This window comes from Cetorhinus maximus, chromosome 25, assembly GCF_964194155.1.
Source record: "Cetorhinus maximus chromosome 25, sCetMax3.hap1.1, whole genome shotgun sequence".
NCBI classification, from domain to species: Eukaryota; Metazoa; Chordata; class Chondrichthyes; order Lamniformes; family Cetorhinidae; genus Cetorhinus; species Cetorhinus maximus.
In genome coordinates, this window is record NC_135903.1 from 30,078,319 (window position 1) to 30,096,027 (window position 17,709).

Consider the following 17,709-nt stretch of genomic DNA (forward strand, 5'->3'; position numbering starts at 1 on the left):
TCAGGAAACATGTTTTCATACAGAGAATATGGGAAACCTAGAACTCTCCCCTTCAAAAGGCGATGGATGCAGGGTCAATTAACATTTTCAAGCCTGAGATTGATGGATTTTTATTAGGTAAGGATATCAAGAAATACAGAACAAAGGTTGGTGAATGGAGTTGAGTCATGATCCAATTGAATAGTGAAGCAATGGGGTTTGTGGATATTCCTATCTTCCTGGAAATCCATTTCTTTAGCTTGTGGCATTCAGACCCCCACTTTATATTCAAAGTCATTTCAACTGGCATTATTCCCAAACACTGTAAAAGGAGATGCATCTGCTCATTTACTATTGCACCTCTCAGTTTACCTTTTCACATATTAATGCTTTGAAACTGTTGAGAAGGTGCAATTTGCAGATAAACTGCAGACGTTTAAAACAGTAAAAAGCAGATTTCGTACTTCTATAATTGCGACGTTGTATGCAGCTACAATACCAGTCCCAGATAATTGTTGCTATAAGGGATGCAATGACTAATGCAATTAATCATTTATTAAGACATGAGCAAATTGAGTGTTGCTAATAATTGCTGAAGTGAGCTCACGGTACCTTTTTATTTAGTTTTGGATGTTGTAAAGGTAAAACAGCTGAACACTGAAAGAGGGTTACGGAGAGTGCAGAACCCTGAAAGCCAGCCAGACTGTGGACACGTTTTTTTATAGCTCTAAGCAGTCACAGCTGATTCACTGGATTTGGTTGTCTGCTGGAGGTAAAAATAGGCCCAAAAGCATTGTTAGCAAATTTTGTCTCCGCGTTTGTCCAACAATCGTGACATTGAGGAAAAGCCAGTTTGGAATGTTTGGGCAGTGCCCATCATGCTGAAACTAAAAGGCGGTATCCAGAACTCTATCAGAAACATTAATTATAGTTGGTTTATTAGCCACTCAATTGCCCTTCCTTTCCCCATACTTGATTGGGACCAACATCATCCTGATGTATTGCCACATCATTGTTGGTCAAGGACAGGATAAGATCTAAATAGCAGGGTTTGCTTAAAAATACTTCTGCCTCTGATAAAGTGCTGAATCAGGGCTGGTTTGTTTAACAAAATCTTTATGAAAATAATTCTGTTAGTAAATACTGGGTTCACTCATGGCACACTTCAGTTCATACAGTGGTTTCAAAGGCATCCGTTTGTGCATTAAGGGGACTTGGTGACATAGCTATGTGTAGTCAGAGGTCGTGGAACAGATAGGAGCACTCCAGTAGCAGAGCAATTGGGATCTTGCTTCCAGCTTGGTTAGGTGTCAAAGAAAGAAGTCGTCCTTTGAGATTGGGATGTAATTGATCAAGAAATTAGTCCACTGGCTTGGTGCTTTCTTACTCTAGACACGGTCACCTTTTTTAATATAATATTTGCCAATTCTTTTATTATTTTTTTTCTTCACCCATTTTTCTGGATTGCTTTACAATATGCACCATGTCACACAAAGTGAAAGTGAGCGCTGGCTACCTGATTCTAACAGATATCAGTCAGTGCTGCGCTGACATTATGTGTGTGCCTGCATTCTGTTTGTTCCTCGCACCCTGTGGGGAAAGTGCTTAGCTTTCATTCAGCATCTTTTCCCTGATTCCTGTAGAGGCTCACTGGATAGGGAATCGCAGGCCTGTGCCTCCCAACCTTCACAGAAGGCAGCTTTAACAGCATGTTTCCCCATCCATCAACCTAGGGCAGTCAAACTGCCTGCTCGTGCTCAGGGAATATTGTAAGGCTGAATCTAGTTGATTCTGCAAGTGGAAGAAGAAAGAGTCAAAAGGAGAAAAACACAGCTCCTCACTCCAGGCTGGTAAAATCCATGGAAAACTGACGTAGCTAGAAATCATTCTGGCGTTGGCTTGCTGAGATAAAACCCTTAAACAGAAAAATTGTATCTGAGACTATTTGACTCATTTTATATTTATGGCCAAACCAGGAGCATTTGCATGAGTTGTAACAGATTTCGAAGAAGATGTGACAATAGTTGGTTCATTCCGAACTGAATCACCGTAATTTCAGTCTGAATCGGTGAAATACAGCAGGTTGTACGTATACCTATACTTTAATCACTGTAGAATATGAAAGCCGCCTTGCTTTAAGTAACCAAATGCATTTGTATGAAATGCAGTATGGTTTGGGAGTATGGTGGGACTCTTGTTTTTATTTTTAACAGTCATAGGGCCCAAGCAAAATGTTACATCTGGCAGGAACACGCAGAGCTAATTATAGAAATCACGTCAGTTCACAGTGGGAGACAGCTGCTGGCTAGCTGTGCTGTTTGAGAAAGTTCAGGCCACTTTTTGATGAAGTCAGCCAGATCATCCCTGGAGAGACTGTTAAACACACTTGGCTTTTTGCCTGAAGGGCTCCTTAAGTGTTGTACAATTTACCAATAAAAATCTTTGGTGAAAAGTCCCATTTAAAAACTCAGAATGAAATCCTATTGCTAATTGCTTAATGTAAAGTTACAAAACATCTCAGAGAATAGGTGAGGCATTTTACTGTCCTCCTGAAGAAAGCTTTTAATAAACTTCAAAATATTTTCATTTCCATTTTCAATTTGTTTTTTTTTTTGCTGATAATTTAGTTACGATTTAAAAAAAAGCAATTACAATCTCTCCTGGTGTCTTAGTTAGTAAGAGCACTATCAGCTGGGGAACTGATCTAAAAAGGCCAGCAAAGAGATGCCAGCCAGCATCTTGAAATTGCTGCTGGCTGTCAGTTTTAACTCCCACGTCAGTTGCTTAGCTGCCTACACACACACTTCCAGATGAAGAAGGGCCCTTTGGCCCTGAGCCCGAGTGTGAGTCACTGTCTGAAGAAGAGAAAATGACAAAATAACATAAAAGGGTATGTGAAATAACTGAACGTAATCATCCTTTTTAAAAGGAAGAAATACCTGGTTTAAGCTTCAACATCAAACTCTCCAATTGGAAGGGCCGTGAAGGATAAAAGCAAAATACTGCGGAGGCAGGAAATCTTGAAATAAAAACAGAAAATGCTGGAAAAAACTCAGCAGGCCTGGCAGCATCTATGGAGCGTGAAAGAGAGTTAACGTTTCAAGTCCGTAGGACCCTTCTTCAGGTCATGAAGGGGCTGCACTCTGTTGCCATGTAGAATGTAGGTGTATGTCCCAATTTCTTTTTACAGTTGGGGATTATTTTGCCCCCTTTGCAATGGAAATACTGCTGAGAGTGAAAAGGAATTTACCAGACCTTTAAAAATGATGATCGACATTACATTACTGTAGGAGTAGGGCTGATTAGGGACCAAAAAGGGGATTTACACAGGAAGGCAGGGAGCTTAAGGCTGAGGTATTAAATGAATACTTTGCACCTGTCTTCACCAAAGAAGAAGATGCTACCCAGACCACGGGGAAAGAGGGTGTAATTACGTTACTAGGAGGGTTTAAAATTGATAAGGAGGAAGTATTAGATAGGCTGTCTGTTCTTAAAGTGGAAAATTATGGCCATAATTTTTCAGTCTTCCTTAGACTCAGGGGCGGTGCCAGAGGACTGGAGAATTGCAAATGTTGTGCTCTTATAAAAAAAAAAGGGTGTAAGAATAAGTCAACAACTACAGACCAATCAGTTTAACTTTGGTGATGGGGAAACTCTTAGAAACTATAATTCGGGACAGAACTAATAGTCACATGGACAAAATGTGGGTTAATTAAGGTGAGCCAGCATGGATTTCTTAAGGGAAAATTGTGTTTAACTAACCTGATGGAGTTTTTTGAAGCAGTAACAGAGAGAGTTGATGAGGGTAATGCTGTTGATGTGGTGTACATGGACTTCCAAAAACCATTTAATACAGTGCCACACAACAAACTTATGAGAAAAGCTGATGGAATAAAAGGGGCAGAAGCAATCTGGATACAAATTTGGCCGAGTGACAAGAAACAGAGAGTAATGCTTAATGAATGTTTTTTGGGCTGGAGATTTTATTCCCCAGGGGTTAGTTTTGGGACTCTTACTTTCCTTGATATATATTAATGATCTAGAGCTTGGTGTACATGGAACAATTTCAAAATGTGTGGACAATACAAAACTTGGAAGCATTGTAAACTGTGAGGAGGATAGCCTAGAACTTCTAAAGAATGTAGACAAGTTGGTGGAATGGGCAGATAGGTGGGAAATCAATGCCAAGAAATGTGAGGTAATACATTTTGGTAGGAAGAACATGGAGAGACAGTATTAACTAAAGGGTACTACTCTAATGGGTGCAGGAGCAGAGGGACCTAGGTGTATAAGTGCATAAGGCATTAAATGTGACATGACAGATTGAGAGAGCAGTGAATAAAGCATACAGCATCCTAGACTATATTAATAGGGGCACAGAGTACAAGAGCAAGGAGGTTATGTTGAACTTGTGCAAGACAATATAGACCTCAGCTGGAGTTTGTGTCCAGTTCTAGGTGACGCATTTTAGGAAGGATGCGAATTAAGACCTTGGAGAGAGTGCAGGGGTTTATGAAAATGGTCCCGGAGATGAGAAATTTCAGTTACAAAGATAGATTGGAGAATTTGGGACTCTTTTCGTTGGAGAAAAGAAGGCTGAGAGGAGCTGATAGAAGTATTCAAAATCATGAAGGGTTTGGATAGAGTAGAGAGGGGGAAAACTGTCCCCAGTCGTGAAAGGATTGAGAAGGAGAGGGTATGGATTTAAAATAATTGGCAAAAGAAGCAAAAGCGATATGAGAAAAAACTTTTTCTCACAGCGAATGGTTAGGGTCTGGAATGCACTGCCTGAGATGGTGGAGGAGGTAGGTTCAATCGAGGCATTAAAGAGGGAATTAGATGATTATCTGAAAAGAAATGATGTACATGGCTATGGGGAGAAGGAAGGAGAATGGCACTAAGTGAAATGCTCATTTGGAGAGCTGGTGCAGAAGCAGTGGGCTGAATGGCCCACCTTCTGCACAGTAACAATTCTGTGATTAACCATTTTCTAAGATTGCATTAGCCGATTTGGGGTAGAAATGGAGATCTATACTGTAGCATATCAATTTGCAATTCTATCTTAATTATTGTACACTGAAGCAGCAGAATTGAATGTATTCATGGAGGTTTCATCACTCAACTGTCCAGCCCCCATAATTCGCCATTGGCTACTCAGCATGTTGGTCCTCACAGTGCACCACCTCCACAAGCCAATAGGAAAGCAGAAAGACTCTTCATTATCCTATTGCATGATTCTTGACTACCAGTCAAACAACCTTTTCTTCCCATCTCCAATATTTTTATCCGTAATAGATCATAGAATCATAACAAAAAGGAAAGACTGACATTTATATTGTGCTTTTCATGACCTCAGGATGTCCCAAAGTGCTTTACAGTCGCTTAGGAAACACATACAGTACAGAATATGTGCACCCATTTCCCAGCAGCTCTTTGAAAGAGCGATTCAATTAGACCCGGCTCTTTCCCAATAACCTTGCATTTATTTTCCTTTCAACTCGTTGTCCGATTCCCTTTTGAAAGTTATTAATGATTTTGCACCACTTCAGACAGCATATCCCATATCTATCCACCTGCAAAAACAGAAATGTTCAAAGTGAATGGGGGAAAAAATGACACACTTGTTTTTTAATGACTGACTGTTTTTCTCCAGGGTTGCTTGCTGAAGATTAATCTTTAATTCCCGGTGTCCCTAGGTCAGCCCAAGAGGGCTGGTAACCCTATGAGGCAGCCATTTGCCTATGTGGAGCAATTCACAGAAGTGAATAACTTTCGGTCTTTGAAGAACTGAGGTCTTTAATCTCTTATTTTGCAGATTTGTTGCACAAAATCTTATGCGATTAGAGCGTTTGGGGATAACGCATGTATTAAACAGCGCAGAAGGAAACTCGTTTATGCACGTTAACACCAATGCCGAGTTCTACGCCGGGTCGGGAATCGTCTACCATGGAATTAAGGCCAATGACACGGAAGCATTCAATCTCAGTGCCTATTTTGAAGAAGCTGCAGATTTTATTGACAAGTCATTAGCACAAAAGGATGGTAAGCAGAAAATGTGCAGCAGAAATGTTATACAGTACTTGCTGTTAATTTAATTCATAGACAATTGTGCAATCTCACCCACAATCCTGTTGGCCCGCTAATTGACTTACTCTGCCATGCAATGGTAAAGCACATGTTGGCCTTGCATGCAGCCAGTTGCCAATGCCAGCGGGCACAAACTGGATACCCACCAAGCCATAGGGACCTAAAGAGGATACAATAAAATAATTTTCTTTATGGAGCTAGGTTTGGTGGACGTATGTTTAAATAATGTTGTTTTAAACTAGAGTTATTTCTATGTTGGCAGAGATGGCACTAATCAATCATACTTTTAATTTCTTTTGTTTGATCTCATGAGAAGAGTTGGCTACCTGAACTCAATTGTAAATATTTATAGCAAAGTTCAAAACCTCAAAACTGAACTGTGGGAATATAAAACACTCCTGTTTGCAAAGATAATGTCAGAATGTTCTGAATTCAGAGGGAGTGAGTGGGCCATGTCAATGTCTTATTAATTACATTGTAATTGCCATTAAACCGTAACACTGTTAAACAGGTGATAGGTATTTGTACACCTATAAATGGGGATAACTAGGACGCTGCAGGGTTGGAGTGGTGTTGACTGTGAACTAAATCAATAAATTCTCTCCATCAAAGAAAGCAGCTGTGTCTTAGTTTTAACTTCAACAGGTGTGGATCCAATTCACAGGCCAATTTCACAAGAATTTTGTATATAGATTGTACAATGGGATGATTGCATAAAGGTTTGCTCCTAAGGGAGAGTATGGTAGTGCCGTGGTAAGGTTAACTCATGAAGAATCGTTGCTTGGTTATGTTACTGCAGTGGACTTGACTGATAATGTATAGAATGTAAATTCAATTCCCATTATTTCCATTTGAGAATTTGAATTTGGTTTAAACAACATCAAGAAATAAAAATTTGGTATTGGATCATGAAACTATCAGCTTGTCATAAAAATTCAACTGGCTCACTAGTGTCCTTTGGGAGAGAAAACCTGTCATCCTGACCCAGTCTGGCCTACATGTAACTGTATGTCCCACACCAATGTGTTTGACTCTTACCTTATTGAACAGTTTCAAGACAAAGGCCTACGAATACCTTCATAACTAGAGATAGCAAATAAATCCCGACCTTGTGATGCCCACAAGCTGCTGAGAAGGAATTTCTTTTAAAATTTCTCATTAGCTGAGTAGTCCTTTAGAATGGTGCTATGTAACAGAAAGGTGGGAGAGTTAGCCAATCTGCAGCAACCAGACTTAGCAGCAGCCTAGTGTAAGATTGGGATTGAGACACATGCCTGTCCCCTTAATCAGCAAATATTGTATGGTGTGGGGAGCTTGAAGAGCAGGGGAACCAGAACCAATATTCAAACAGAGCATCAGAATTGACCAACAACTGTGAAAAGCATTCCTCCCGTTTGACAACTGGATTGACACATGTCTAAACCTTTAATAACATACTTAAATAAAAGCAATTCATTTAGACATGGCTACTCAATTAACATTCTTTTCTGGGTTTTAAGTAGTCTTGATTAAAATTGAATCACCAGTGGCAACACTGACAACTGTTACTTGCCATAAGGTTTGATGCACAAATTGGTTTGATCTTTAGCTAAGCAACAATGAACAATTAGTCTCAAAGGGAACTATAAGCATTAACCTCTGTGATATAATTGTATGCATTTTAGTTGAGCTCTGCCCTACACAACTATAAATCTTTTCCAAATGAAGCATAGAAGCTAACATTACAGTTGCTCATCACTTATTGTAAATGAATCCAGATCAAAAATAATTTTAGTTCCTATCTTGCATAAACCCAGCTTCTAAGTTCCTTCCATACAAATAATCTATTAATGTTTGGCATAAAGTAGCAAAATTATATGAGGTAATAAATAAAACAGTAGATAAGATGGCATAGTGGCACTAAAATGCCAATATTTTGTGCAATGAAGTGGTACCATATAGATGTGTCTACACAGTTCCACTCACAAAATTGTGTGTAATACATAGCATGCAGTAGAAATACTTGGATAATGGAGAGAGGGAAATCAAAAATCGGAAATCTGTAGGTCACCAGCAATTTATAACGAATACTAAGTTATTAGAAAATAATGGAGATTGATGTTAGCTGTTTAATTCCGAACTATAACCTTGTAATGATCCAGACATTCTGATGTGTCATTAGTTAAGCACTTCCTGTAGATAAAAATTGGGAGGTCGATGAGCTCTGAAAAGTTGATCATGTAATGTGAGAAGCTAGCATCCCTCAGCTCTGCCAGTGCTGAATTTACTTGTTCTCAAGGACATTTGATCTAATCCAAGATTTATGTACAAGTAATAAAGGCACAGCTTAACAATAAGCAATAGCAGCTTAACAATGAACAGTAAGAAGAAACCAGAGAGGTGAATCTGTAGGGGGTGATCAAGAAGCTTTGTCAACATAATGACGCAAAATACTGCAACATCAACCCCAGAGTCCCAGGATTGCGCTGTGAGTTTACTGGTAGAAAAACAGTTCTCACTGTACCACTATCTTGATATATTTAGGAACAATGACCTTTAAACTTTAGACCCAGGCAGTATTTTCATTAAAAAGGAAGAAAGACTTAGACTTCCAGACATGGTCTGGGAAGGCCACAGTTTGTAAGCAAGCCACCCAACATAGGTAGCAGCTTTCATTTTCCAGTCCCTTTCTCTTTCTTCTGCATCAGAGCTGGTGCTGTGAATTTGGGAAGATTAAGTAAGCATAGAATAGAAAATATACTGCAGAATGCATGCATTGCACTTCCAGTTGAATGGGTTGAAAGTGGCATGGTTTAGTGCTCTCTTTCATCTTGTGCTGCAACAGCTCTGGTTTGCTAACTCACAACTTCTCATTCATTACTAAATATCGAGTCCACTCCACAAAAGGACAGGATGAAGACGTTGTCTTATGAGGAAAGGCTGGACAGATTGGGCCCCTATCCATTGGAGTTTAGAAGAGTGAGAGGTGATCTTGTTGAATCATATAAGATCCTGAGGGAACTTGACAGGGTGGGCGCTGAAAGGATGTTTCCCCCTTTATGGGAGAGACTAGAACTAGGGGACGTGGTTTAAAATTCTCTTCCACAGAGATCAGTGGAGACAGGGTCTTTGAGTATCTTTAAGGCTGAGTTAGATAGATTCTTGACTGACAAGGGAGTGAAAGGGTATAGGGGATAGACAGGAAAGCAGAGGCCACAATCAGATCAGCTATGATCTTATCAAATGGCAGAGCAGGTGCAAGGGGCCAAATGGCCTCCTCCTGCTCCTAATTCATATTTTGGTAGGATAGGTAAAGAGCACAAATTAGGTAGTGTCTACAATAAATATTCAATAAATCATATCCAATAGTGCTGTATTCTATATCCTATAAAAGAAATATATGATCTGAATGTTCCAAATTAAGATCAACAAGATAATGCACCGGAAGTATGATTCAGAACTAACATCTTGATTATTAACGATTAGAAACCTGAATCAGGTCAGATGCTTGTGCACTCAGACTGGCCTTGGTCGTGATGCATCTTTGTCAATGTTGAGCAATGAATCTTACAAGTAAATGTGCCTCCAATGATTAGATTAATGATACTGATCTTAATTGGGTGTAATGGGTCTGAAAAGTAATTTATGTACATAGATTAGCTGCCAACTTATAGATGTTAAATATTTAAAATGGTTTAGGCGCAGAAAGTAGATTGAGATTACCGTATTTACTGGACCATAAGACGCACTTGTTTTCTGGGAAATGGTCGCCAAAAATTGACACGTGTCTGAAGGTTATGCCCAAGTATTGTCTAAATATTTCCTTTTTAAAATCCTGCTATGTCTTTTGGTTTGGCAAATACAGTATTTCAATGTTTTCTTGACCTATTTGCTGCAGTTCCAACAAGGTTGTCCCAAATCCAGGGGCTTACAGCACTGTCCAATATCCCACATCCTGACATGCGCCAAAAGGCAAAAACGCTGAAAGAGTTTGATCGCATTGAAGCCAAGCCAAAACTGCCAATCCATGAAGGCCTTCAGAACCTAATCTGCGACTCATCATGCAAACCTTTCTGAAGCTCTGCAAATGCTTTGAGCGATGTTGGTTTTGACAAAAAGGACAAATGATGCAAACTCTGGGTTGACCTCCATATCGCTAACAAAGACCTGGCGAGTGATCCGACAGTAGAAGCTCCAGGGTTCAACCTCCCTTAAACAGTGGTCTACACTCAACAGGATCTGCAGTCTCCATTGCAAGGACATCACATCTGCTCCACAAGTTGAATTTGAAGGGCAGCCCAGCTTGCAACGCTGGTCACCTGGATCACACTGTTCAACATTTGCCACAGGATTCAAGGCAATCCACCTAGCAACACACACAGTGCTGTAACTTGGCTCCCAACTTGCACTTCGACTTGTAAAGCTGCTGGATGTTAAATGCAGGAAGAATAATCTAGGGGCACATAATTTTAGACAAATCCAGCCTCTCTTTTGGAGATTCGTTGCGAGCATGATTCCAAGACAAAAATGGAAACTGATCTGAGTTTGGGTAGGTTAGGCGAAAATTTGGGTCAGGCTAGACTCACTTGGCAGGTAATTTGGATTTAAATCAAGTTTTTTTTTATTATTGATTGTTTTGGTTGAGAATCAGTAGATTTGGGCCAGAGACACAGGGTTAGTAGGCTTGTGTGAGTGTCAGCAATATTGATTGGCTGTGGACAAGATGGAGTAAAGCCTGTTCAGTTATTTCCATCTGTTTACCAAGTATACATTCATAATGAGCAAGATTTTTTTCACATGGGCCTGAATTTTTTTCAGTAGGTGTGTGGGGTCGGGCCCGACATGTCGGCGCATAAAATGTCACGCGATGATGTCGGACGTGTGTCCCGGCGCCATCCCGATGTTTCATTCGGTGGGCGCGTGCCGGAGTCAGCTGCGCGCCCACCCATATTTAAACGGCCTTCTAAGGCCATTAAGGAAGTGATTAAGGTCATTGTTTATGCTGCCCATTCAACCTTAAGGTTGGCGAAAAGGCCAAGCGGCCTTCACGTTTTTTAGGAAACCTCATCCACGAGCGGGGTGAGGTTTCCTAAAGCTTTCATGAGCTAAACAAAAAAAATTCCTGAAACATAAAATGTCATGTGACACAGCCACATGAGGTGACACGTTTAATTAAATTTTCGATCCATTTATTTATTTATTAATTTCAAAGGCACTTCAGTCTCCCTGGGGTCAGCTCTGTGCCTCAGGGAGACCGAAGCGCTCTTTCACGTACATGCGCTCGAAAGAGCACTGGCCCCAACTCCCTCCCACCTCCGCCGCTTGCACAGGTAGTGCACTACCGCTTGCCTCTTACGCTAGGTGGGCCTTAATTGGCCCACCCGCGTTAAATGGCGGCGCGGATCCAATCACGGGGTGGTGGTCGCCTCTGCGACCACTTCCACCGAGCCCATCCGCTGACTGAAACGTTCAGGCCATTATCTCTAAGACTTTTTTTTTTTGGTCCCATGAATTTTTTGCCAATAATCAATCCTCTGGCCTTTATAAGACAGTAAGGAAAACTATTTTAAGATTAAGAAAGACTGCTTACTGAGATAATTTTTGTTTACCTCCAAATTAATAATATTTTTTGACTCTAAAGTAACATCCATGGATGTTTTTGGAGAATGGGGGAAATGGTGTGCCATTTTGCTGATGGGTAATGTCAATCATCACCAGTGTTGATAGCCACTAGAAAGACAATAGTACCCGGTTTCCTGCAAGAAATGTCCTCTGCTGAGTGTCTTGAACCACCCACCACTAACTCGCACAAAGATCCCGCTAACCTCATTAAATTCCTTCCTGTTCCTTCAAGGAAGTTTGGTTCAGTGGATATTATTGTACCAGCTTCAGTTCTTTAGCTGCACTTCAAAGCACAGCTTTTTGATTCAGAGGACGCTTACGTATCCAATGGAGCAAGATCCTGTTCTAATAAATGTCATTGTCATCTGGAAGATTCGAATAATTCAAGCAATGCTCCAATCCCACCGGAAAATTCCTGACACTTTTGACATATATCCAAGTATCTATATGTGCCCCATTGTATCTGACTTTGCGAAAAGGCCGCCTATTTCCACCCCTGCAACATTACCCGACTCCGCCCCTTCCTTAACTCAGCCGCTGCCGAAACCCTCCTCCATTTCTTTTTTCTTTATTCTTTCATAGGGTGTGGACATCGCTGGCAAGGCCAGCATTTGTTGCCCATCCCTAATTGCCCTTGAACTCAGTGGCTCGCTCAGCCATTTCAGAGGGAAGTTAACAGTCAACCACATTGCTGTGGGTCTGGAGTCACATGTAGGCCGGACCAGGGTAAGTTTGGCAAATTTCCTTCCCTAAAGGGCATTAGGTGGGTTTTTACGAGAATTGGGGCTAAATTTTCTGGTTGGCGGGGTTGGGCGGGATGGGTTGCGGAGCGCAGAGTGGGTGGGGGCAGACCTGATCACCACCCACAATCGGGTCCGCGCTGCCATTTTACGGGGGCAGGCCAGTAAGGCCCTCCCAGCGTAATGCGCAACTCCCGTGCATAGCGGGAGTGGGCGGGCGGCGGCGGGAGTGCCTTGTCCACTGGGTCCAATGGCGACCCAGCGGCCTGTTTATCTGAAGCGCTGGCAGCCTTTGCAAGGCTGCTCACAATGGCAAGTCGAAGGGCTACCAGAGGGCTTCTGGTGAGCAGGCCGGTCCGGAGGGTAGGGAGGGGGGGAGGGGGGGTGGGGTAGTTGAGGGGGGCCAATGTGCCCCTCATTTTTCAGATGACTGCCTTGCTGCCCTCCTGCAGGAGGTGACAGCACGGCAGGAGGTGCTGGTTCCCCAGGATGGGAGCAGGAGGCCCCCCCACATGACCAAACGTGCCTGGGAGGAGGTGGTGGAGGTGGTGAGCTCCCACGTCGTGATGCAGTGCACCTGGATCCAGTGTCACAAGCGTTTCAATGATTTGTTGCGCTCTGGCAGGGTGAGTACCATGTGGGCATTGGGCATTTAACCCAGCAGGTCGGCTTACCCACCCCTGCTGCACCCCGCCCCCCGCCCAAGTCTGAGTGTAGTGACTACATTGAATCATTGACGGCATTTGTCCTTTGCTGGATGGGCCAGCAGATAGTGCCCATGCTGAGGTCAGCCTGAGAGGGTGATGACAAGATGTGTTTTGCCTCTGCAGCATGTGTTACACTGAGACACACATGACTGGTTTGGGGGCAACTTGGAAGAGCTGCACCTCAGCGCTGTGTTTGAACTGCAGGACATGTCCAAGTCAGGGTGATGAGATGCTGGGAGGGGAGCTTCAAGGTGGCGTGGCAACGAACTATCTGCTACCCTCTGCGCTCCACGTGCTTACGCCTCCTTGCTATGGAAGGATATACCAAGTGGTGCCTAATGTGATGTAGGCAGCACATGGCCAAGGGGGCATGGGGGTGTTGGGGAGCAGGCCTAGTATCTTTGTGTGAGTGTTTGGCAGCAGCGGGGTGAGGAGGCACTGGAGCCCTGATATGTCCCACTCTGGTTGGGATGGGCAGTGCGCGAACAGAGTCCACGTGCAATTTTCACTAATCAATGCTCTTCTCTCATTTTCAGGAGAAGAATGCTCATAACGCGGCAGAGCATGTGAGGACTGGCGACGGCTGGGAGCAGATCGTCATTCGTAACCACTTCGAGCGAGAGGCTCTGGATCCAGAGATGCGCCAAGGTCCACTGGTGTCTGTGAAGCTGGGGTGCCACGGCCAGGTATTTATGCCCAACAGTGAGGTCAGCATTGTCCTCCCAATAGCTATAGCACTGCTGAATGTTAATTGATTTAATTTTGCAACATGGCTTGACCATTTGTTATGGAAGGATGTGCGCATAATGATCCGGGGGACAGGGATACACATTGACATTGTCTCCACATTAACTGATCCAATGTCCTTGTTCTTCCTTTCAGCATCATCGGAGCAGGGCCGGGAGGAGGAACAGCAGAGGCCCCCTCTCACACCTGAGGGGCCTGAAGTCTCACCAGCGTCACACCATCTCTGCCAGGCAGGCACCAGCGCAGATACTAGCACCTGGATGGGAATTTGAACATGGGCTAGTGGCCTGGGCACAGCGATGAGGGCACTTCACAGTCGCTGGAGGAGCTGGCAGAGACAGAGTGCCCATGGCACCAGCAGTCGGAGGACTGCAGGGGACCAAGCACATGCTCAGTTGGTGCCTGATGATGTGCCTCTGGAGTCATCCGCGATGCAGCAGGTGCAGGAAATGCGGCTGGGTGTGTGGGAGCATCTGGGGCAGATACATGAGGCTATGCTTGGCTTGGTCTCCGTGGTGGAGGAGTCTACGTGGACGCTCGCTGAAGCAATGAGCCTCATGTCCGATCGCCATGCATCCTCCATGGAGAGAGTGGCAACTCTCGTGGAGAGGCTCCTCCAGGAGACCCGCCTGGGCTTCCTGGGGATGGCTCTGACCAGCAAGCCCTCACATCGGCGTTGACCTCAGCTGGTCATTGCCAGTGTGGGAGATGGTTTGGGCATCAACTTACCAGCTCGGTGCCCATCCATCCACATTGAGCAGGGAGGTCCGAAGTGACCTCATGTCGGCACAGCAGCTGCCTGGCGTCTCTGCGGGCACCTCTCAGGGCACTCTGGATGAGGGCGGCAACTCCTCCGTCCCTCTCCCAGTGACCATACCGTCCTGTGAGGCTGCAACAACTGGGGAGATGCCAGCTGTGGAACTGGCAGCTCACAGAATCGCAGCGTGCAGAAGAGGCCCTTCGGCCCATCAAGTCTGCACAGACACGTGAGAAACACCTGACCTACCTACCTAATCCCATTTACCAGCACTTGGCCCATAGCCTTGAATGTTATGACGTGCCAAGTGCTCATCCAGGTGCTTTTTAAAGGATGTGAGGCAATCTGCCTCCACCACCCTCCCAGGCAGGGCCAGAACTGGCTCCATGAGCCAGAGTATGAACGCCAAGACCATCGAGGCCAAAAGGACAGCAGAGTCAGGTGGCAGGCTCAGGTGCCACTCCGAGCGATGGGGCAGCACCAAGAGGTAGCACCCGGAAATGAAAACATAAGGCACCTTAGGCACACCACGGGTTTTTCACTGGTGCTTTTGTGTTGGCCCGAGATGAGGTCCTTATGATTTGCTTTGTTTTGTAACAATATTTTTTTTTTTGGAATAAGTTAGTTTGTTTGGCATATTAAATTCAGATATGTGACCATGGCTGAGGGTGCCTCTTTTCTTCTGCATGTGTATGGTTTCCAAAACTGTGATGAGTGCTTTGCTGGACATTCAGCTTTATTAACAAGGCCCTTAGTTACTGTTCCTAACCTGGCAGATTTTGCACTTAGGTATCGAGTATCGAGCCCAGAGTCCAGGCTTGTCCTGGGGGTCCATCTGTGTTGTACTAGCTGAAGGTTTGTTGGATTAAAGCCTCCCGGGTGTCCCTGTCTCCCTGCAGTATGCCCAGGTCAGTGTCTACCCCTTCAGCATTTCCCTGTTCATGCTCATCCTCGGACTCACTGCTGGACTCATTGTGTGCAGCCGGAGACACTGCGTCAACGTCTTCATCGTCCACTGCATCCCCCCTTTCCAGCGCAAGATTGTGGAGAGCGCTGCATGCAACCACTATCAATGAGACATGATCTGGGGGGTACTGGAGTGCGCCCCCTGAGTGGTCCAGGCATCGGAAGCCCATCTTGAGAAGACCAATGGCTCTCTCCACCACAGCCCTTGTGGTGCCGTGGCTCCTATTGTACCGCTGCTCAGCTTCTGTTCTTGGATGGCGGAGAGGCGTCATGAGCCACCTTCTGAGGGGATAGCCCGTGTCACCCAGCAGCCACCCATCCAGCCGAGCCGGAGCACTGAAGAGCCCCGGCACCTGGGAGTGTCTGAGGATGTAGGCATTGTGGGAGCTGCCTGGGTACCTTGCACAGACTTGCAGAATCTGCATCCTGTGATCACACACTATCTGCACGTTCATGGAGTGGAGGCCCTTCCTGTTGACAAAGGCACCGGGCTCACCCGCTGGCGCCTTGATGGCCACATGTGTACAGTCTATTGCACCCTGGACACGGGGGAAGCCAGCAATGGCAGCGAAGCCTCTGGCTCACTGTGTCTGGCTTGCCTGGTCCCAATGGAAGTGGATGAAGGTCAATGCCCGTCTGAACAGAGCGTCTGTAACCTGCTTGACCGGGAGACACCACAAAGATCACCCACCGACCCCTGGAAGGAGCCAGAGGCATAGAAGTTGAGGGTAGTTGTGACCTTTAGAGCGGCTGGCATGGGGTGTCCATCCACACAGTTAGCAGAGATCTTAGGCCCTATTATCTGACAGATATAGTTAACTGTCTCCCTTGAGAGATGGAGCCTCCTTTGGCACTGCACCTTAGTCATATTGAGGTAGCTGCTTTGCCACCTGTATACCCTGACAGCAGGATAGTGGCGTCTTCTGTGGCCCCTTCCACCTTGGACAACCTCTTGGCCCTGCGCCCCTTGTGCCTGAGCCTGTCCTCCCAAAGGTGGCTCCCCTGGAGGCTGAATGTGCACTCCTGGCCTCCTCCCCCTTCTAGCCCTCCCTTCCTCCTCAGAGGAGTTGCCTCCAGTGGACAGTTCAGCTCCCATTCCCTGCAGGCCCAGAAAAGATTCCTCACTGCAGTGTGCTGACCTGAAGGTTAACAGGCCAGAGAAAGCAGCTGGTAAGCGTTTTGAAGTACTGCAGATCACAGGCAAGTTTCAAAAACTTTCATAAATAAATACTCGACTGGACACACTCGCGACCCCAGTGAGCCCTCTTAACCCGCCCATGGACGAGGTTAATACAAATGTGTCCTGCTCGTGTGCCAACCCGAAGATTGTCAAGGGCCTTAGCTGGCCCGTTAATTAATGGCGGGTGCGCATCGGACATCATCGCGCGCCTGCCCAGCGAAATATCGCAATGGTGCGCAGTGATGTCGGGACGCTCACCCAACATCACCGCGCATCATTTTACGTGCAGACAGGCAGGACCCACCCCTGCACGCCAACGGGAAAATTCTGCCCTTGATGATGGCTTCATGTTCACCATTACTGAGATTAGCTTTCAATTCCAGGTTTCTTTATTGAATTTAAATTTCACAAGCTGCCATGATGCCATTTGAGCCCATGTCCCCCAGAGAATTAGCTTGGCCTCTGACCAGTGACATTACCACTACACCACTATCTCCCCTTTGTTACTTCTAGACTTGACAATTCTAATGCACTCCTGGCCTGCCTTCCATTACCCTCTGTAAACTTGAGGTCATCCAAAGCTCTGCTACCCATGTCCTTAATCACACCAGCTCCCATTCACGCATCACCCCTAGGCTCGCTGACCGACATCGGCTCCCAGTAAAGCCTCAGTTTCAAAATTCTCACCCTTGTTTTTCAAGTCCCTATAAAAAGCCTCACCCTTCTCTATATCTGTAACATCCTCCGACCTCACAACCCTCCGAGATATCTGTTCGCCTCATTCTGGCCTCTTGACCATTCCCGATTTTAATCACTCCACCTTTTTTTTTGGAAAAATATACTTTATTCATAAAACATCTGAAAGAACATTACAAAACGTTTTGAAATCGCCATCACAAAAAGTACAATCAGATTCAACTTTTACACATGGATCACGAGGTGCTT

General features: G+C 44.8%; 2 protein-coding genes across 2 annotated transcripts in view; one reads left to right on the forward strand and one right to left on the reverse strand.

The window, feature by feature from the left end:
- The window catches only part of haus7 (HAUS augmin-like complex, subunit 7), a 407,540-nt gene that overhangs the window by 122,061 nt on the left and 267,770 nt on the right, over positions 1 to 17,709 (reverse strand). The gene's annotated exons all lie outside the window — the stretch shown is intronic.
- Positions 1 to 17,709, forward strand: part of dusp3a (dual specificity phosphatase 3a) — a 33,537-nt gene that overhangs the window by 3,743 nt on the left and 12,085 nt on the right. Inside the window, exon 2 of the mRNA XM_078529706.1 lies at positions 5,795 to 6,021. Coding sequence (XP_078385832.1) covers positions 5,795 to 6,021 — 227 coding nt within the window. The remainder of the gene's footprint in view (positions 1 to 5,794; positions 6,022 to 17,709) is intronic.